The following is a 22405-nucleotide window of genomic DNA, read 5'->3' as shown; positions in this document are numbered from 1 at the left end:
TTACCCCTTTTTCTCCCCAATTTCATGGTATCCAATTGTTTTAGTAGCTACTATCTTGTCTCATCGCTACAACTCCCGTACGGGCTTGGGAGAGACAAAGGTTGAAAGTCATGCATCCTCCGATACACAACCCAACCAAGACGCACTACTTCTTAACACAGCGCCATCCAACCCGGAAGCCAGCCGCACCAATGTGTCTGAGGAAACACTGTGCACCTGGCAACCTTGGTTAGCGCGCACTGCGCCCGGCCCACCACAGGAGTCGCTGGTGCGCAATGAGACAAGGATTTCCCTACCGGACAAACCCTCCCTATCCCGGACGACGCCGCCCCACAGACCTCCCGGTTGTGGCCGGTTACAACAGAGCCTGGGCGCGAACCCAGAGTCTCTGGTGGCACAGCTGGCGCTGCAGTACAGTGCACTTAACCACTGCGCCACCGTGGATGTCCATAAATAAAATACATTATCGACTGGAATGGTAAATTACATTTGGATTGGGTGATATATCCCGTTCCACAAAGTTTCACAACACATCACAGAAAAGGTGACATTTGTTTAATGTTTATGAGTTGTGTAGTTTCACAGTGCTAACTTGGCTCTGACATTCAGGAAGAGGAATAGGTGCGTACGGCGCCCAGGGGTGTGTTAGTATGGCTGAAGCCCTCCATAGTGCCAGGTAGCTACCTAGCCTTGCTTAGCAGCACTCTCTCTCTCTCTCTGAATTATTCATCTTCACAACAGAACCACTTAAAATGCTGCAGCGTCGAGAGGGGAGGGAAGTGCACACCTTGCAACTCAAAGGCCTTTTTTCACACACTTTAATCCTTCCTCTCTGTATCCCTCTCTCATTTATTATCTCTCTCTCTCTCTCTCTCTCTCTCTCTCTCTCTCTCTCTCTCTCTCTCTCTCGTGCTGCTTTGGTTTACCATGAAAAGCCTTCTAAATTCACCCATAATGGAAATTGATTTGGCGAACAATAACATCACATCACAATAGAATGCTTATGGAAGTGGAATTTAAGCTTTAAGCCTGCTGCCCATCGCTGAGTGAGAAGAACTGATAAAACCAGTTGGCTGGCTCTTAAAGCTTCAAATGTTAATTTACTCCATCACTTTCCACTTCTTCCCCTGCTTGCCAGCAAAATAAATGGGATGAGTGAGATAGGTGTCTTATTACCTGCTTATTCTATCAAAGAGAAATAGAGGAGTATCCAGTCATGTGTAGAACTGTACTGCAAGTAAGAATGAATACAGGCTTTTTCTCCTCTGGTTGTGTGAATAGGATTGCTGGAGCGCTATACTATGTGAATATATACGACAGGGTAGTCAATATAAATACATCAGCATACATTATTATTGTATGCTCATTGTCAATAACTTGTCAATAATCAACTGACTGGCTTTCTTGATGTCTATAGTATTCTCTCTGGTATGCAATCTGGTTTCCGCTCAGGTTATGGATATGTTATATATAGCCCTTAATTCTAAGCAATGTTGTGCTGCTATTTTTATTGACTTGGCCAAAGCTTTTGATACGGTAGACCATTCCATTCTTGTGGGCCGGCTAAGGAGTATGGTGTCCCTGAGGGGTCTTTGGCCTGGTTTGCTAACTACCTCTCTAAAAGAGTGCAGTGTATAAAGTCACAACATCTGCTGTCTCAGCTACTGCCTGTCAACAAGGGTGTACACCAAGGCTCGATCCAAGGCCCAACGCTCTTCTCAATTTACATTAACAACATAGCTCAGGTAGTAGGAAGCGCTCTCATCCATTTATATGCAGATGATACAGTCTTACACTGAGCTGGCCCCTCCCCGGATTTTGTGTTAAACACCCTACAACAAAGCTTTCTTAGTTTCCAACAAGCTTTCTCTACCCTTAACCTTGTTCTGAACACCTCCAAAAAAAGGCAATTTGGTTTGGTAAGAAGAATGCCCCTCTCCCCACCGGTGTGATTACTACCTCTGAGGGTTTGGACCTCATACAAGTACTTGGGAGTATGGCTAGACAGTACATTGTCCTTCTCTCAGCACATATCAAAGCTGCAGTCTAAAGTTGAATCTAGACTTGGTTTCCTCTATTGTAATCGCTACTGTTTCACCCCAGCTGCCAAACTAACCCTGATTCAGATGACCATCCTACCCAAGCTAGATTACGGAGACGTAATTTATAGATCGGCAGGTAAGGGTGCTCTCGAGCGGCTAGATGTTCTTTACCATTCAGCCATCAGATTTGCCACCAATGCTCCTTATAGGACACATCACTGCACTCTATACTCCTCTGTAAACTGGTCATCTCTGTATACCCGTCGCAAGATCCACTGGTTGATGCTTATTTATAAAACCCTCTGAGACCTCACATCCCCCTATCTGAGATCTACTGCAGCCCTCATCCTCCACATACAGCACCCGTTCTGCCAGTCACATTCTGTTAAAAGTCCCCAAAGCACACACATCCCTGGGTCGCTCCTCTTTTCAGTTCGCTTCGGCTAGCGACTGGAACAAGCCGCAACAAACACTCCAACTGTACAGTTTTATCTCAATCTCTTAATTCAAAGACTCAATCATGGACACTCTTACTGACAATTGTAGCTGCTTTGTGTGATGTATTGTTGTCTCTACCTTCTTTCCCTTTGTGCTGTTGTCTGTGCCCAATAATGTTTGTACCCTGTGCTGCTGCCATGTTGTGTTGCTACCATGTTGTTGTCATTTTGTGTTACTACCATGCTGTGTTGTCATCTGTTGCTGCCTTGCTATGTTTTTGTCTTAGGTCTCTCTTTATGTAGTGTTGTGTTGTCTTAGGTCTCTCTTTATGTAGTGTTGTGGTGTCTCTCTTGTCGTCATGTGTGTTTTGTCCTAATAGTTGTATTGAATTTATTTTTATTTTTAATCTCACCCCCTTGTCCCTGCATGACTTTTGCCTTTTAGTAGGCCGTCAATGTAAATACGAATTTGTTCTTAACTGACTGGCCTAGTTAAATAAAGGTTAAATAAAAAGTACAAAAATTGAACGAGTTGGGGTCAGCATGTCACAAGGCCTTGGCCTTTGCTTGTTTAGCATTGAACGCTCGTTGTGTCCTGGTTATTTATTATTCACAAACAGAAACCATTCTGCTCTTATCAAAGTGAATCGATTGAAATAGTGTAAAACATGCAGCATTTTAACAGCGGTAAACATAACGGTAGACAGACAACGTGGCGTGGCGTTGGCTGGCCATCAGCAGATATGGATTTACGGGGTCAGTCTTGCTGAGGTGAGAAAGGGAAGTGAATGGGCAAGGAGAGGGGGCGTAGAGCATGACTGGACTTCCTCTTCCTGATTCACGTTTCCTGTCGTCTCCACGGTGACCCCATCAGCTGAACTAAGAATGTCACTGTACCCTGCGATTACATCTGCGCCCCTGACTAATAGATTCATCTAAACAATCTAAACTAATTGAGAGGTCCTATAGATACGCCCTGCACTTCAGAGGCCTGTGGTGACACAGACAGGAACAGGAGGCAATAAACAGTAGAGTGAGGGGGAAGAAACGACAGAATAAGGAAAAGATAGTGTCTGTCTGAGATATCCATCAGTGTGTTGCCATAACGAAATTGGATGAAGTTTAGTTAACATTCTTATTTGTATTTTCTGTGTGTGTGTGTGTGTGTGTGTGTGTGTGTGTGTGTGTGTGTGTGTGTGTGTGTGTGTGTGTGTGTGTGTGTGTGTGTGTGTGTGTGTGTGTGTGTGTGTGTGTGTGTGTGTGTGTGTGTGTGTGTGTGTGTGTGTGTGTGTGTGTGTGTGTGTGTGTGTGTGTGTGTGTGTAGTTTTATGTTGCATTTATGTTAAATACGTATTTAATTACTTCTGAACTACAATCCATTGTAATTTGTAACAAGATACTTCGAGACCTGTAATTTGTATTTTCAAAATACAAAATACTTTTCTATACCATTTTTTTTGCGGTTCACAGTTTTGTGGCCCCATTTCACCCTGCATTGGTATCATAAGTCTGATGACAATATGGTGTGATAAGACTGTCTTATAAATGTAAATGTCAAAATATATTATTTTGAGCTCCGTCCCCCAAAACAAGGCCAATTAATAATGCCCAGTGTGCTTTGCAAGTGTTTATTTGTACATTTACATTTTGGTCATTTAGCAGACTCTCATATCCAGAGCGACTTAGTCACTGAATTCAACTAAGGTAGATAAACAACGACAAATCAAAGTCATAGCAAGTACAATGTTTTTAGAACCGTTACTGAAAATGCTGTTTTAGTGAAGCAGTGTATTTAAAAATGTATTTTGTATTTGGAAAATTTGGTAAAATACTAATTAGCATCTTGTATTTCAATTTGATACATTTTCTTCAGAGTATTTTGTAATGGCAACAAGATAGTATATTATCCCATCTCTGTGTGCGTGCGTGCGTGTGTGTGTGTAACAAATGAGGAAAAGGACTTCGGAGCCCTTTACAATAATAGTTGAAGAAACTGGCATATTTATTGTAGGCATATTATCGTAGGCAAATTTATCATAAAGCTCTTCAAATGAATGACAGCTGAACACATGAAGTCATTAACCATTCTCACTACTGTACCCATCACAGCCACAGCACACTGCAGGCATAATGACTTGTCTCTTTGTAACGCTTTATTTTCAGATGTCTAACTGTTGTCTTCGGCATTAGCCAGGGACAGGCAACTCTTCAAACACAGTGGGAAGGTGTCTGTCGTCTGTCTGGCGCTAACTAACACCAACGGACCTTTCATCACAGTGGAAGGTGTCTGTCGTCTGTCTGGCGCTAACTAACACCAACGGACCTTTCATCACAGTGGAAGGTGTCTGTCGTCTGTCTGGCGCTAACTAACACCAACTGACCTTTCATCACAGTGGAAGGTGTCTGTCGTCTGTCTGGCGCTAACTAACACCAACTGACCTTTCATCACAGTGGAAGGTGTCTGTCGTCTGTCTGGCGCTAACTAACACCAACTGACCTTTCATCACAGTGGAAGGTGTCTGTCGTCTGTCTGGCGCTAACTAACACCAACGGACCTTTCATCACAGTGGAAGGTGTCTGTCGTCTGTCTGGCGCTAACTAACACCAACGGACCTTTCATCACAGTGGAAGGTGTCTGTCGTCTGTCTGGCGCTAACTAACACCAACGGACCTTTCATCACAGTGGAAGGTGTCTGTCGTCTGTCTGGCGCTAACTAACACCAACGGACCTTTCATCACAGTGGAAGGTGGCTCTAATGGCCGTGTCATATTTGACTTCACCCCGGGAGAGGCTGGTCGACATGCAGGCTGGGTCACGGCAGGCCTTAGGGCGATGTCTTGCTCCCGGACGTTCACACTGTTTCTTGTGAATGCTAATAAGTTATGTTGGGTGGACGAGGCGAAGGCAGGCGTCTAATTGGCAGCTCATCTCTGTTCTCCTGCTTCGTGCCCTGACTGCCCTGTGGACAGTGTCAGCTAACGTTATATTAACATGGTAGGGTTTGACTCTTGTGACATTTCAAGACCAGGGTTCAATCAACGCCTTAGCGACTCATTTAAAATAAAGTAATGAAGAAATTGCATCAACAGCATTTCATCACCAAAGACAACTTTGATGCTTAGTGGCTTGAAGAGTGCAATGTCAACAAGACCATTCTAGCCAAACTGATCAGAATAGACGGATGGGGGTGTATGAAGACCTGACAACAATCAATGTTTTTAGTTCTGTATTGGCTTGTGCATATCTTTCTTTTATTTATTTTTATTTCACCTTTATTTTACCAGGTTGGCCAGTTGAGAACAAGTTCTCATTTACAACTGCGACCTGGTCAAGATAAAGCAAAGCAGTGCGACACAACAACACTGAGTTACACATGGAATAAACAAACACAAATACAAATACAGTCAATAACACAATAGTAAAGTCTATTTACAGTGTGTGCAAATGAAGTCAGATTAGGGAGGTAAGGTAATAAATAGGCCATAGTGGTCTGACATATCGACTCAAACCCTGCTGAGTATGAAGCAATCATGCATAACCACATCTGGTATTATAAGCAACATTGTCATTTACACTGCTTGAAATAGGTGCCGATACTCATTTTGGGTGCCGGTCCTTTTTATATTTAGGTGCTAATATTCTATAAGAGGAACAGGAGCTCAAGTACTAGAACATTTGAGGTGCCGGTACTCAGTTCGGTGAGCTCCTGCCCAAGTCAAGAACTGGTCATTTACAGTATTCTGCCCCCTTGAACTTTGCGACCTTTTGCCACATTTCAGGCTTCAAACATAAAGATATAAAACTGTATTGTTTTGTGAAGAATCAACAACAAGTGGGACACAATCATGAAGTGGAACGACATTTATTGGATATTTCAAACTTTTTTAACAAATCAAAAACTGAAAAATTGGGCGTGCAAAATTATTCAGCCCCCTTAAGTTAATACTTTGTAGCGCCACCTTTTGCTGTGATTACAGCTGTAAGTCGCTTGGGGTATGTCTCTATCAGTTTTGCACATCGAGAGACTGAAATTTCTTCCCATTCCTCCTTGCAAAACAGCTTGAGCTCAGTGAGGTTGGATGGAGAGCATTTGTGAACAGGAGTTTTCAGTTCTTTCCACAGATTCTAGATTGTATTCAGGTCTGGACTTTGACTTGGCCATTCTAACACCTGGATATGTTTATTTTTTAACCATTCCATTGTAGATTTTGCTTTATGTTTTGGATCATTGTCTTGATGGAAGACAAATCTCCGTCCCAGTCTCAGGTCTTTTGCAGATTCCATCAGGTTTTCTTCCAGAATGGTCCTGTATTTGGCTCCATCCATCTTCCCATCAATTTTAACCATCTTCCCTGTCCCTGCTGAAGAAAAGCAGGCCCAAACCATGATGCTGCCACCACCATGTTTGACAGTGGGGATGGTGTGTTCAGGGTGATGAACTGTGTTGCTTTTACGCCAAACATAACATTTTGCATTGTTGCCAAAAAGTTCAATTTTGGTTTCATCTCACCAGAGCACCTTCTTCCACATGTTTTGGTGTGTCTCCCAGGTGGCTTGTGGTAAACTTTAAACGACACTTTTTATGGATATCTTTAAGAAATGGTTTTCTTCTTGCCACTCTTCCATAAAGGCCAGATTTGTGCAATATACGACTTGTTGTCCTATGGACAGAGTCTCCCACCTCAGCTGTAGATCTCTGCAGTTCATCCAGAGTGATCATGGGCCTCTTGGCTGCATCTCTGATCAGTCTTCTCCTTGTATGAGCTGAAAGTTTAGAGGAACGCCCAGGTCTTGGTAGATTTGCAGTGGTCTTATACTCCTTCCATTTCAATATTATGGCTTGCACAGTGCTCCTTGGGATGTTTAAAGATTGGGAAATCTTTTTGTATACAAATCCAGCTTTAAACTTCTTCACAACAGTATCTCGGACCTGCCTGGTTTGTTCCTTGTTCTTCATGATGCTCTCTGCGCTTTTAACGGACCTCTGAGACTATCACAGTGCAGGTGCATTTATACGGAGACTTGATTACACACAGGTGGATTGTATTTATTATCATAAGTCATTTAGGTAAACATTGGTGTCACGGTTTTCTGTATGGGAAAGAGAGTCGGACCAAAATGAGGCGTGTAGATTGCGATCCAATTTCAGTTTATTCAACTGAAGCAACACGAATCGAAATACAAACACTACAAAACAATAAACGTAACGAAAACCGAAACAGCCTAATACTGGTGCACATACACACAGAAAAAGGACATCAAGACACTAAGGACAATCACCCACAAAACCCAACACCAAACAGGCTACCTAAATATGGTTCCCAATCAGAGACAATGACGAACACCTGCCTCTGATTGAAAACCATATCAAACATAGAACTAGACAAACTAGACATGTAACATAGGATGCCCACCCAGCTCACACCCTGACCAACCAAAACATAGAAACATACAAAGCAAACTATGGTCAGGGTGTGACAATTGGATCATTCAGAGATCCTCACTGAACTTCTGGAGAGAGTTTGCTGCACTGAAAGTAAAGGGGCTGAATAATTTTGCACGCCCGATTTTTCCGTTTTTGATTTGTTAAAAAAGTTTGAAATATCCAATAAATGTCGTTCCACTTCATGATTGTGTCCCACTTGTTGTTGATTCTTCACACAAAAAAATACAGTTTTATATCTTTATGTTTGAAGCCTGAAATGTGGCAAAAGGTCGCAAAGTTCAAGGGGGCCGAATACTTTCGCAAGGCACTGTATTAATAGCAGACAGGATGGAGCTATTTTGAGAATGCTGATACTCATGGTCCATATTCTACCATCCTGTTTTTCAGAAAAGTAATGGCCTCAGTGCATGAGAACTCTGAGAAGTGTCTCTTTACTTTAGTTTGCTACTTTACAGGTATTGCCTGTAACCGCCCCTTGGCCAGGTACCAAAGTTATTTGATATTTCTGTGGTGGTGTGAGGAGTCATTACTCTCCTCCCTCTGGCAGAATGACTCGAGGCAAGCAGAGATGGAGATAATAACTGAGTGGGAGGGAACAAAATGAAGGAGAGACAGCAGGGTCAGACAACTGTCTGAGGGGTACCAAAATGACAAAACCACCCTGGTAACTTTTGGTTGGCTCTTCCCCTGTGGCGTGGCTGATGAGGTGTGGTAAGGTGTTAATAGGATGTTGACCTGGTCCTAGCCCTCCCTGTCACTCATACAGTACATCATTACTGTTTCTAGAGACAGAGAGGGTCTGACAAGAAGCTCCAGAGAGACGATGATGATGATGATGGTCCCTAATAGACAACCAACAACTTCAGAGGAGGAGAGTTCAGAGCACCATTACTACAGTACATCTGTGTTGGGCAGTGCAGATACGCGTTATCTGTGTTATACACACACTCACAGAAACTCACAGGCATATCGTGCAAGTTTAGATGACCGCTGGGTAATTAAACATGATGTTACCTGCCCAGTTAGCAGCGAGGGTTCCAAGGGAGCACTTGAGTGTGTGAATGGTTTGGACTGATGCTTATTAACTCTAATGTAAGCTCTAATTAGCCGACAGAGATACTTTAGTCAAATGACCCAAGGTCATGCTGACGACCAAAACAACCTGTTTACTGGGATGCTACTGCATGTTGAATCCCATTCAGTCTGCTTTTTGGTCTGTTAGGTTTGGACCAATGTGTTTTGACATTGACAGATTACTGTCTATGCTGGGACATACTGCTGATGTTGATATTCTCCAGTCATGCAGGCTGGGTCCATATTGGTCTCTATACACTCGGGTATTTCTGTCACTATGCTATCAACCGGAGCCATCCCTGGTACAGTTAAGCCCAGTCCCAGTCAGAGACAGACACCGAGACACGAGTACCTGCAAACCAAGAGTGATTTCTCCATGAATATGTATCCCCCGTCTCTGGGCTGTGGCAGCTCTTAGCCCCTGATGTATCATTTAGATAGATGAATATCTGTGGAAGGAGGGAGCTGCTCTACTGAGGAGAAGGGGGTGTCCGTACTCCCTTTCTACCCACATCCTTCTATCACCATAACACTGTCCACCTGGACAATTACTCATGTCCATAGAAGCACTCATACACTGGCCATCAGGGTTGGGGAGTAACGGATTACATGTAAGGGATTAACTAAAAACGATAACTGTAATCTGTTACGTTGCCAGCAAAAATATTGTAATCATATTACAGATCATTTAGAAAAACTAGATGACTTAGACTGGAGGATTACTTTTAAATTCAGAAAGCATGTTTCGGAAAAAAATCTTTGACTTAGAGGATTACTTTTAAATTCAGAAAGCATGTTTGCGGAAAAAAATCTTTGACACTTCTCTTTCCTCAATGACATTCAAATCAGCATTGAAAAAAGGCTCAAGTTTAAGTTTGTTCCACCTGAGTGAGTTTGATGGATCACGGGAAAAGAGCAGGAATAGGCTTTTGTAGACTGTCTTCCAATGTTGCGATTGCTGTCAGCATCCAAAGATGATCACATGTTAATAAACGCAATGAGATAAGGATGGCAGCAGTGGTGTAGTCTACAACGATACGGATATATCTTACTATTGATATCTACATAGCTCATTGATGTGAATCACACTGCTGCTCTCTCATTTAGCCATTTGCGCCTTACGGATTGTGGTTGTTGTGGATGGCAGTTCACAAATCTGAATGTGTATTTGAACCCAATAATGGTTGATTTCAAGAACTTTAAGCTTCCTATCAATCATTGTTTTTGAAACCAGTGGACAGCCAATGAAAAATGCGCTCTTTCAAAAGCCGCATAGAGAGGACCCAAGCCTATGGAATAAAAGTGGGGCTTTTATTGCTCAATCTAATTCATGCTGATAAAAATAAATATCCATAGTCCTAATGGACACATGCTGAAACGTGCACACTTTTGATAGACTTAAAGGGGCAATCTGTAGTTGCTACTGTCACTCCCTGATCTGGTTCACCTGTCCTTGTGATTGTCTCCACCCCCTCCAGGTGTCGCTTTTTATCCCCGGTGTATATATCCCTGTGTTTCCTGTCTCTCTGTGCCAGTTTGTCTTGTTTGCCAAGTCAACCAGGGTTTTCCTTCCTCATATTTTTCCCCAATCTCTGTTTGTTCCTAGTCCTCCTGGTTTTGACCCTTGCCTGTCCTGACTCTGCACCCACCTGCCTGACCACTCTGCCTGTTCTGACTACCAGCCTGCCTATCCCCTTGTACTGTTTTGGACTCGGATCTGGTTTCTGACCCCTGCCTGGCCTGACCTCGAGACTGTCTATCGTCTGGTACTGTTTGGACTCTGACCTGGTTTATAAACTCTTGCCTGTCCCCGACCTGCCTTTGCCTACTCCATTTGTTATAATACATTTCAAGGCTCTACCATCTGCCTCCTCTGTCTGCATTTGGGTCTCGCCTTGTGCCCTCATAGCTACATCCATTGTTGGACTTATAAATGATATACACACTACCGTTCATGAGTTTTGGGTCACTTAGAAATGTCCTTGTTTTTGAAAGAAAAGCAAAAAAAATGTGTCCATTAAAATAACATCAAATTGATCAGAAATACAGTGTAGACATTGTTAATGTTGTAAATGACTACCGTAGCTGGAAACAGCAGATTTTTAATGGAATGTCTATGTAGGCGTACAGAGGCCAATTATCAGCAACCATCACTCCTGTGTTCCAATGGCACGTTAGCTAATCCAAGTTTATCATTTTAAAAGGCTAATTGATCATTTAAAAAACCCTTTTCCAATTATATATAAGTTTTCAGCAGTGCTCAAAGCATGCCATTCCGTGAGCGCAGCATTTTCTTTCCAACTCGAGTCAATGAGCCTAATCAGTCATCATGACAACAAAATCATAAACAACAGAGTAGGAATGGCTAATAAGTCCTTAGTTTTGGGGTTACAATTTGGCTAATCTTTACTACTATATTTCCAAGTCCTATTCTTGAAGATCAAGGGGTCTAACATTTATTGGAATGACTGGAATTCTGATAGACTTTGGTTTTTAATGTAAAGATATCATTTTATCATATTATTGTATGCAGTAGAAAGCGATGGGTTAGAAGAAGCCTGCAGAACCAACCCATAAAGTAAAATGTAACATCCAGCTATGTAAACTATAACATCCATATATGACCAGCTATGTAAACTATAACATCCATATATGACCAGCTATGTAAACTATAACATCCATATATGACCAGCTATGTAAACTATAACATCCATATATGACCAGCTATGTAAACTATAACATCCATATATGACCAGCTATGTAAACTATAACATCCATATATGACCAGCTATGTAAACTATAACATCCATATATGACCAGCTATGTAAACTATAACATCCATATATGACCAGCTATGTAAACTATAACATCCATATATGACCAGCTATGTAAACTATAACATCAATATATGACCAGCTATGTAAACTATAACATCCATATATGACCAGCTATGTAAACTATAACATCCATATATGACCAGCTATGTAAACTATAACATCCATATATGACCACTATCTATAACATCCATATATGACCAGCTATGTAAACTATAACATCCATATATGACCAGCTATGTAAACTATAACATCCATATATGACCAGCTATGTAAACTATAACATCCATATATGACCAGCTATGTAAACTATAACATCCATATATGACCAGCTATGTAAACTATAACATCCATATATGACCAGCTATGTAAACTATAACATCCATATATGACCAGCTATGTAAACTATAACATCCATATATGACCAGCTATGTAAACTATAACATCCATATATGACCAGCTATGTAAACTATAACATCCATATATGACCAGCTATGTAAACTATAACATCCATATATGACCAGCTATGTAAACTATAACATCCATATATGACCAGCTATGTAAACTATAACATCCATATATGACCAGCTATGTAAACTATAACATCCATATATGACCAGCTATGTAAACTATAACATCCATATATGACCAGCTATGTAAACTATAACATCCATATATGACCAGCTATGTAAACTATAACATCCATATATGACCAGCTATGTAAACTATAACATCCATATATGACCAGCTATGTAAACTATAACATCCATATATGACCAGCTATGTAAACTATAACATCCATATATGACAGCTATGTAAACAGCATCCATATATGACCAGCTATAAACTATAACATCCATATATGACCAGCTATGTAAACTATAACATCCATATATGACCATCCTATATAAACTATAACATCCATATATGACCAGCTATGTAAACTATAACATCCATATATGACCAGCTATGTAAACTATAACATCCATATATGACCAGCTATGTAAACTATAACATCCATATATGACCAGCTATGTAAACTATAACATCCATATATGACCAGCTATGTAAACTATAACATCCATATATGACCAGCTATGTAAACTATAACATCCATATATGACCAGCTATGTAAACTATAACATCCATATATGACCAGCTATGTAAACTATAACATCCATATATGACCAGCTATGTAAACTATAACATCCATATATGACCAGCTATGTAAACTATAACATCCATATATGACCAGCTATGTAAACTATAACATCCATATATGACCAGCTATGTAAACTATAACATCCATATATGACCAGCTATGTAAACTATAACATCCATATATGACCAGCTATGTAAACTATAACATCCATATAAACTACTATAACATCCATATATGACCAGCTATGTAAACTATAACATCCATATATGACCAGCTATGTAAACTATAACATCCATATATGACCAGCTATGTAAACTATAACATCCATATATGACCAGCTATGTAAACTATAACATCCATATATGACCAACTATAACATCCATATATGACCAGCTATGTAAACTATAACATCCATATATGACCAGCTATGTAAACTATAACATCCATATATGACCAGCTATGTAAACTATAACATCCATATATGACCAGCTATGTAAACTATAACATCCATATATGACCAGCTATGTAAACTATAACATCCATATATGACCAGCATATATGACCAGCTATGTAAACTATAACATCCATATATGACCAGCTATGTAAACTATAACATCCATATATGACCAGCTATCCATATATGACCAGCTATGTAAACTATAACATCCATATATGACCAGCTATGTAAACTATAACATCCATATATGACCAGCTATGTAAACTATAACATCCATATATGACCAGCTATGTAAACTATAACATCCATATATGACCAGCTAAACTATAAACTATAACATCCATATATGACCAGCTATGTAAACTATAACATCCATATATGACCAGCTATGTAAACTATAACATCCATATATGACCAGCTATGTAAACTATAACATCCATATATGACCAGCTATGTAAACTATAACATCCATATATGACCAGCTATGTAAACTATAACATCCATATATGACCAGCTATGTAAACTATAACATCCATATATGACCAGCTATGTAAACTATAACATCCATATATGACCATATATGTAAACTATAACATCCATGACCAGCTATGTAAACTATAACATCCATATATGACCAGCTATGTAAACTATAACATCCATATATGACCAGCTATGTAAACTATAACATCCATATATGACCAGCTATGTAAACTATAACATCCATATATGACCAGCTATGTAAACTATAACATCCATATATGACCAGCTATGTAAACTATAACATCCATATATGACCAGCTATGTAAACTATAACATCCATATATGACCAGCTATGTAAACTATAACATCCATATATGACCAGCTATGTAAACTATAACATCCATATATGACCAGCTATGTAAACTATAACATCCATATATGACCAGCTATGTAAACTATAACATCCATATATGACCAGCTATGTAAACTATAACATCCATATATGACCAGCTATGTAAACTATAACATCCATATATGACCAGCTATGTAAACTATAACATCCATATATGACCAGCTATGTAAACTATAACATCCATATAAACTATAACATCCATATATGACCAGCTATGTAAACTATAACATCCATATATGACCAGCTATATAAACTATACCACATCCATATATGACCAGCTATGTAAACTATAACATCCATATATGACCAGCTATGTAAACTAATCCTATGACCAGCTATCCATCCATATGACCAGCTATGTAAACTATAACATCCATATATGACCAGCTATGTAAACTATAACATCCATATATGACCAGCTATGTAAACTATAACATCCATATATGACCAGCTATGTAAACTATAACATCCATATATGACCAGCAGTAAACTATAACATCCATATATGACCAGCTATGTAAACTATAACATCCATATATGACCAGCTATGTAAACTATAACATCCATATATGACCAGCTATGTAAACTATAACATCCATATATGACCAGCTATGTAAACTATAACATCCATATATGACCAGCTATGTAAACTATAACATCCATATATGACCAGCTATGTAAACTATAACATCCATATATGACCAGCTATGTAAACTATAACATCCATATATGACCAGCTATGTAAACTATAACATCCATATATGACCAGCTATGTAAACTATAACATCCATATATGACCAGCTATGTAAACATCCATATATGACCAGCTATGTAAACTATAACATCCATATATGACCAGCTATGTAAACTATAACATCCATATATGACCAGCTATGTAAACTATAACATCCATATATGACCAGCTATGTAAACTATAACATCCATATATGACCAGCTATGTAAACTATAACATCCATATATGACCAGCTATGTAAACTATAACATCCATATATGACCAGCTATGTAAACTATAACATCCATATATGACCAGCTATGTAAACTATAACATCCATATATGACCAGCTATGTAAACTATAACATCCATATATGACCAGCTATGTAAACTATAACATTCATTTATCCTTCAATAGATGCCATTCAATTGGTAACATACATTCTTGTCTTATTCTTATGCCTCTTAAGGGGAAAGTAATCTAAAAGTATGAATGTTATCAGATTATGTTATTGAGTTTGGGTAATCCAAAAGTTACGTTACTGATTACAATTTTGGAGAGAGACTAGTAACTGTAACTGATGGCATTTAGAAAGTAACCTACCCAACCCTGCTGGTCATGGAAAAGCCCTCTATTAAGAAGACTGAATGTATTCATACCCCTTGACTTATTCCACATTTTGTTATGTTACAGACTGAATTCAAAATGGATTAAATATTTTTTTTAATCACACCCATCTGCACACAATACCCCATAATGACAAAATGAAAACATGTTTTTATTAATGTTTGCAAATGTATTGAAAATGAAATACAGAAATATCTTATTTACATAGGTTTTGCCTGTGCTTAGTGCTATTCCTATTACTATTATAAATTTTTTCCTTCCCAATTTTGTCATATCCAAATGCGATCCAATTACGATCTTGTCTCATTGCTGCAACTCCCCAATGGGCTCGGAAGAGGCAAAGATCGAGTCATCCCTCCACCGAAACATGATGCGCCAAACTGTGCTTCTTAACACCCTCAAGCTTAACCCAGAAGCCAGCCGCACCAATGTATCGGAGGAAACACCGTTCAGCTGACAACCGAAGTCAGCCTGTAGGTGGCCAGTCAACCACAAGGAGTCGCTAGTGCGATGAGCCAACTAAAGCTTCCCTGACCAAACTCTCCCCTAACCCGGACAACGCTGAGCCAATTGTGCGCCGCCCTATGGGACTCCCGATCACGGCCGGTTATGACACAGCCTGGGATCGAACCCCAGGCTGTAGTGATACCGCAGACCGCTGCGCAACGCGGGAGGCCCATATTCTATTTACTTTTAACTTTAAAAAGTCCCTAGTCGTTGCCAGTGACAAGGATAAAATGATGCAGCCACCACCATGGTCGAAAATATGAAGAGTGGTACTCAGTGATGGGTTGTATTGGATTTGCCCCAAACACAACACTTTGTATTCAGGACATAGAGTTCATTTCTTTAACACATTTTTTGCAATTTTACTTTTGTGCCTTATTGCAAACAGGATGCATGTTTTGGAATACTTTCATTCTGTACAGGTTTCCTTCTTTTCACTGATATTTAGGTTAGTATTGTGGAGTAACTACAATGTTGTTGATCCATCCTCAGTTTTCCCCTATCCCAGCCATTACACTCTGTAATTGTTGGCTTCATGGTGAAATCCCTGAGCGGTTTCCTTCTTCACGGCAACTGAGTTAGGAAGGACACCTGTATATTTGTAGTGACTGGTTGTATTGATACACCATCCAAAGTGTAATTAATAACTGCACCATGCTCAAACAGATATTCAATGTCTGCTTTGTTTTACCCATCTACCAATAGGTGCCCTTCTTTGTGAGGCATTGGAAAATCTCCCTTGTCTTTGCGGTTGAATCTGTATTTGAAATTCACTGCTCAACTGAGGGACCTTACGGACAATTGTATGTGTGGGGTACAGAGATGAGGTAGTCATTCAAACATCATATTAAACACTATTATTGCACACAGAGTGAGTACAACGTATTATGTGACTTGTTAACTTGTTAAGCAAATTTGTACTCCTGAACTTATTTAGGATTGCCATAGCAAAGGGGTTGAATGCTTATTGACATTTCAGCTTTTCATTTTTAATTACTTAGTAAACATTTTTTATTACTTAGTAAACATTCCATTAAGACATTGTGGTATTGTGTGTGGGCCACTGAAACAAAATGTAACCATTTTAAATTCAGGCTGTAACACAACAAAATGAGGGAAAAGTCAAGGGCTGTGAATACTTTCTGAAGGCCCTGTAACTGTAACCATTCTGAGCTCCCAGAACCACACTGATCCCAGACCGGAACATAGAAGGGCAGATAGGCCACTGCTTCTATCCAATAAGAAGGCTTGGAGTGTGTGACCTTGTTGAAGATGTTCAAACAACATTCTATTCCTCCGTCCTTCTCTGATTGGTGAGGGAAAGGAAGGTGGGCTGAGGGTTGTTATGGTGATTATTATCCATGAGCAGGGACCTCCCAACACCCATCTAATTTACGTGTGTACATCTTTTACACACCTGTCTCTCAATAAGCTGCACTGATTCTGCATTTTACACCTGTCTAGTATTCATATAAACCTCAAAGTCGCTATCTAGCACAGTGGTGTGACATATAACTGTGCCGATTTGTTTGATTGAATGAGAGGCAAAAGTTCAGTTATTACCAAGACAAATCTGAGCTTTCCCTATGCATTCCTTCTCATAATGGCATCTCAACAGTTTTCCTTGAACTGTTAACAATGTACTGAAAATGGGGATGGCGAATGCAGGTTTTTCCTCCCATGAACTCCATGCCACTAATGGCAGAGTGAGCACCGCTTTTAAGTGATTACAGGATAAAGTGCCCATGCTGTTTTCAATTCTCTACTTTCCTTTAAGGCCTAATCTGGCCCTACTTTACCCAATATAGGAGCTGAAAAGTGCTTTCTCCACCTGACCGGAGCAGAGTGGAGCTGCAGAAAGCCTGTTATTAGCTGTTCTTCAGAGAGCGACGGCTCCACAGCCTGTAATGCTTCTGCACATCCAGCCACTTGAAGGGAGAGGGAACAACAGCCACATGCTCCATTACACTGAAATGAAAGGATTTGTCTCCAATGTGGCCCATTGCCGTGCCATAAAGTGTATGCTCGTAAACACATTTTTAAAAGGCACAAGGTGCCTCTTCCAATTTTTGGTAATCATAGGAGAATGTGTTAGAAGGTTGTTGTGTGCGCTTGGGATTGATCATGGATTTCTATCAAGGGCAACCAAGGGACAAATCAACATGTTGTGTTCCTCGTCTCCACATGAATCCTTAATACTTAACTTTTGTTACCAGCTCTGTTGTTGTCATTTGAATTAGCCTGTAGGCCGTTACAATCATTATCATATCGAGTTCAGCCTGCTGATATCCTAATGCATTTAGAAGGCTATAAGGACAGTTCTTCCCTAAACCGCCTCAGGGAATGTCATGGTACCAGTTTATGATTAGTTAATATCTCTCTCTCTCTCTCTCTCTCTCTCTCTCTCTCTCTCTCTCTCTCTCTCTCTCTCTCTCTCTCTCTCTCTCTCTCTCTCTCTCTCTCTCTCTCTCTCTCTCTCTCTCTCTCTCTCTCTCTCTCTCTCTCTCTTTCTTTCTCTGCAGGTGTTCACCAGGTATGGGAAGTGTTACATGTTCAATGCAGCGGAGGAGGGGAAGACGCTGCGGACCACCATGAAGGGAGGGACGGGGAACGGCCTGGAGATTATGCTGGACATCCAGCAGGACGAGTACCTACCCGTGTGGGGCGACACAGGTAGGCCCAACTACACCATACCTGACCCTCTCCATCCAAGTCACAATGTATCCATGTAGAGGGTGTTCAATCTGACTGTGTGGAGTTGACGACTGGTGTCCCCCAAGGTTATATTCTATGTCCTGTGCTTTTCACCATTTATATAAATTCTGCCCAAAATGTATTGACTTGCTGTCAAGTCAGGATGTGCTTTTCCTTTCAGATTTGGAAGCGAGGCCTTTCCTTTATCAGTTTTCTCACAATTTGGGCCCTCTAGCAGATAGACTATATTTACTATCCATATATAGAACATGTATCATGCCGTTTATTTTCCCCGATCAGTTCTCCACATGTTCTTCTCAGATTAGCAGTGGGACACATAGGCTTCTCCTCAGCTGTCCCTTCCCATCACTGGTGTGTTTAAGTCTGTTGTGATAAGGCAGAGGCTAAGTCGCTATACAGAGGGGCATCTAGCAGCACAGTGAGAGTGTAGACCTCTTTGTAGAGTCTCCTAGTGGGATGGAGGGCCCTGGATGGTGCCCTTGTTTATCCCTCTGTGCCTGTATGGATTAATTAGCACACAACCAGCTGGCTCAGTCCTGTCAGCAGATAACAGGGGGCTCAGAACTTCCTCCTCACAGCTTCCTCCTCACTGCTTCCACCTCAGAGAAGCAGGGCCTCAGTGCCTTTAAAGACTTAAATCAAGACCAGTGGCTCCTAAGCAGAGGCACCGGACACACTGGGCACACCAGACAAACCGGACACAACGGACATACCGGACATATTAGACACACTGGACACACCAGACAAACCAGACACAACGGACATACCGGACATATTAGACACACTTGATACACCAGACAAACCAGACACAACGGACATACTGGACATATTAGACACGTCCTGGGAGCTTTAGAGGCTAGAGAGGCAGCTTGTTTTGCTGCCATACTGTCATGTCTGGACTCACAGGAGTTAGTTTGTAGTACATAGGAAGTGGACAGTATCAGGATAGAACCATGGAGGAAGAGGGGGTGTTGACATTTGGCATGGGATATTTATTGATCTGAAGAAGGGAACTCTTTTTTTTTGGTTCCTGGGTATTTTACTGTCAGCTAGGGGTAGTCAAAATCCACAGTTTCCTGGGCCCAGTTTTTAAAAAGTTATCTATCTAGATTTTTCCTATTGGATAGGATTAAATGCATAGAAATGGAATGAATAGAATTGGCCTCATTCAAGTCAATGATTTGTCTGTTCAATTAATTATATTTCTATGCATTTAATCCTATCCGATAGGTCAAAATCCAGATAATAAAAAAATAACTGGGCCGCATCAACAGGAGCACAGTACAGATGTAGGATCGTAATTTGAGCCAGTTTTCTACAGCAGGAAAATGATCTTGCAGCAACAGAAAAAGCAAAGTAGTATGTAGATTAGAATTAATTGACTTCTTTGTAGGGGTTGATACATTTTTTTGTAAGGGCAAATCAAGTCTGACATTTTAAAGTGGAAATTACAAACTTTAGAAGCCCTTTTAAACATTGAATATACTAAAAGTTTACATTTCCTACTGTGCAACAAAAGAGTGATCAAATGAAGATCCTACATCTGTAGTGTAAAGTCATTTTTGTCTTTTTTATTTATATTAATTAGACTAGATTGATTTTTTAAAATTATGACAACAATCACTTTATTAGTCATTATTAACGTACACAACCCAACCCATTTGTTATTACACTTAACTACAGATGTGCTATCTTAATTTGATCACCAGCGTAAGTGTGTGCGGTGTTTTAGAAATAGATATGCAGTTGCCTAGATACACTGCAACTCACATTGGCATCAGGATTGCTCGGTGGAAGAAATAATGAGAGCTTCAGATTGTCTCTATCATTTCCTCTCATACATTAGCTGTATTCGAGGGGCTGATCTCTCAAGTGCATCTTAAATATTTGCAGGGTTGTCAAGTGGAATTCAATGACGACTTGTCAAGTGATCAGGACCTCATCGAAGTCATTTTCTCCAATCATTTACTTTTACAAACATTTGAATAACTTTCATGTGAATTTAAAGAGAGATTTGCTGCAGTCGCTGTGCTAACCTCCAGCTCCACTTCTCCACTGTGTGTCTGATGAAACTCATTGGCTTCACCCCAAATGGCACCCTATTCCCTGTACAGTACACTACTTTGGGCCCTGCTCAAACGTAGTGCACAATAAAGGGAATCGGGTGCCGTTTGGGACTCAGCCGTGGCACTTGACCTCTGGCTTCTCCAATACCACACACTTTGTTATTGTTCACTGTCCTCAGACAGGAACACGTAACATATGGAAAATATGCACATAGCTGCTATTGATTTCGACCTAAGATTTTGCCCAGGGTGCATAATACAGTGTCAACACTTACTACAACCACCTTTCACAGTATTAACAGGCTTCCTCTGTTGTTTCCAATCAATGTATTCCTTTTTTCGCTGTACTTTCTTAAGTCCTTATCGAACACAATGCGATCTTGGCCGTGTTTGTGTGGGATGTTGTATGGATTGTCCCTAACTGCAAGAGAGGTCAACTGAAGTTCAGATTAGAAAGTGGAAGAGCCAGGCGTTTTCTCACTCTTCTCTTGATCTGAAGACTTGTTATCTCATTCTGCCGTTGGGTTAACTACTGAATTTTTGCAGGAGTGGGGAGTTAAACACTTAGCATTTCACATCGGACTGTGATGTTATTACACTGCACTGAACAAAACTATAAATGTGGGCCTCCCGTGTGGCGCAGTGGTTAACGATGCTGTACTGCAGCGCCAGCTGTGCCACCAGAGACTCTGGGTTCGCACCCAGGCTCTGTCGTAACCGGCCGTGACCGGGAGGTCCGTGGGGCAACGCACAATTGGCCTAGCGTCGTCCGGGTTAGGGAGGGTTTGGCCGGTAGGGATATCCTTGTCTCATTGCACACCAGCGACTCCTGTGGTGGGCCAGGCACAGTGCACGCGAACCAAGGTTGCCAGGTGCATGGTGTTTCCTCTGACACATTGGTGCGGCTGGCTTCCGGGTTGGATGTGTGCTGTGTTAAGAAGCAGTGCGGCTTGGATAGGTTGTGTATCGGAGGATGCATGACTTTCAACCTTGGTCTCTACCGAGCCCGTACGGGAGTTGTAGCGATGAGACAAGATAGTAGCAACAATTGGACACCAGGAAAAGGGGTAAAATTCAACAACAAATGCAACAGTGTTTTTTTAACCTTTATACCTTTAAGAAAACATTCTTATTTCAACACAGTTAAGAACAAATTCTTATTTGAACACAGTTAAGAACAAATTCTTATTTGAACACAGTTAAGAATAAATTCTTATTTACAATGATGGCCTACCTCCTGCGGGGACGGGGGCTGGGATTAAAAATATAAAATAAAAATATGGGACAAAACACACATCACAACACCATTTATTTTTATACATTTTATTTAACTAGGCAAGTCAGTTAAGAACAAGTTCTTATTTACAATGACGGCCTACACCGGCCAAACCCGGACAGAACTGGGCCAATT

General features: G+C 40.6%; 1 protein-coding gene across 3 annotated transcripts in view; it reads left to right on the top strand.

Moving 5' to 3' along the window:
- The window catches only part of LOC123999355 (acid-sensing ion channel 2), a 607124-nt gene that overhangs the window by 532432 nt on the left and 52287 nt on the right, over nt 1-22405 (top strand). For all 3 annotated transcript variants that reach the window (XM_046305020.1, XM_046305021.1, XM_046305019.1), the window contains one exon: nt 18736-18886. In XM_046305020.1, coding sequence (XP_046160976.1) covers nt 18736-18886 — 151 coding nt within the window. The remainder of the gene's footprint in view (nt 1-18735; nt 18887-22405) is intronic.

This window comes from Oncorhynchus gorbuscha, linkage group LG16 (assembly GCF_021184085.1).
Source record: "Oncorhynchus gorbuscha isolate QuinsamMale2020 ecotype Even-year linkage group LG16, OgorEven_v1.0, whole genome shotgun sequence".
Lineage (NCBI taxonomy): Eukaryota > Metazoa > Chordata > Actinopteri > Salmoniformes > Salmonidae > Oncorhynchus > Oncorhynchus gorbuscha.
Note: the sequence above shows the minus strand (reverse complement) of the source record. Positions and strands in the feature narration are given on the sequence as shown.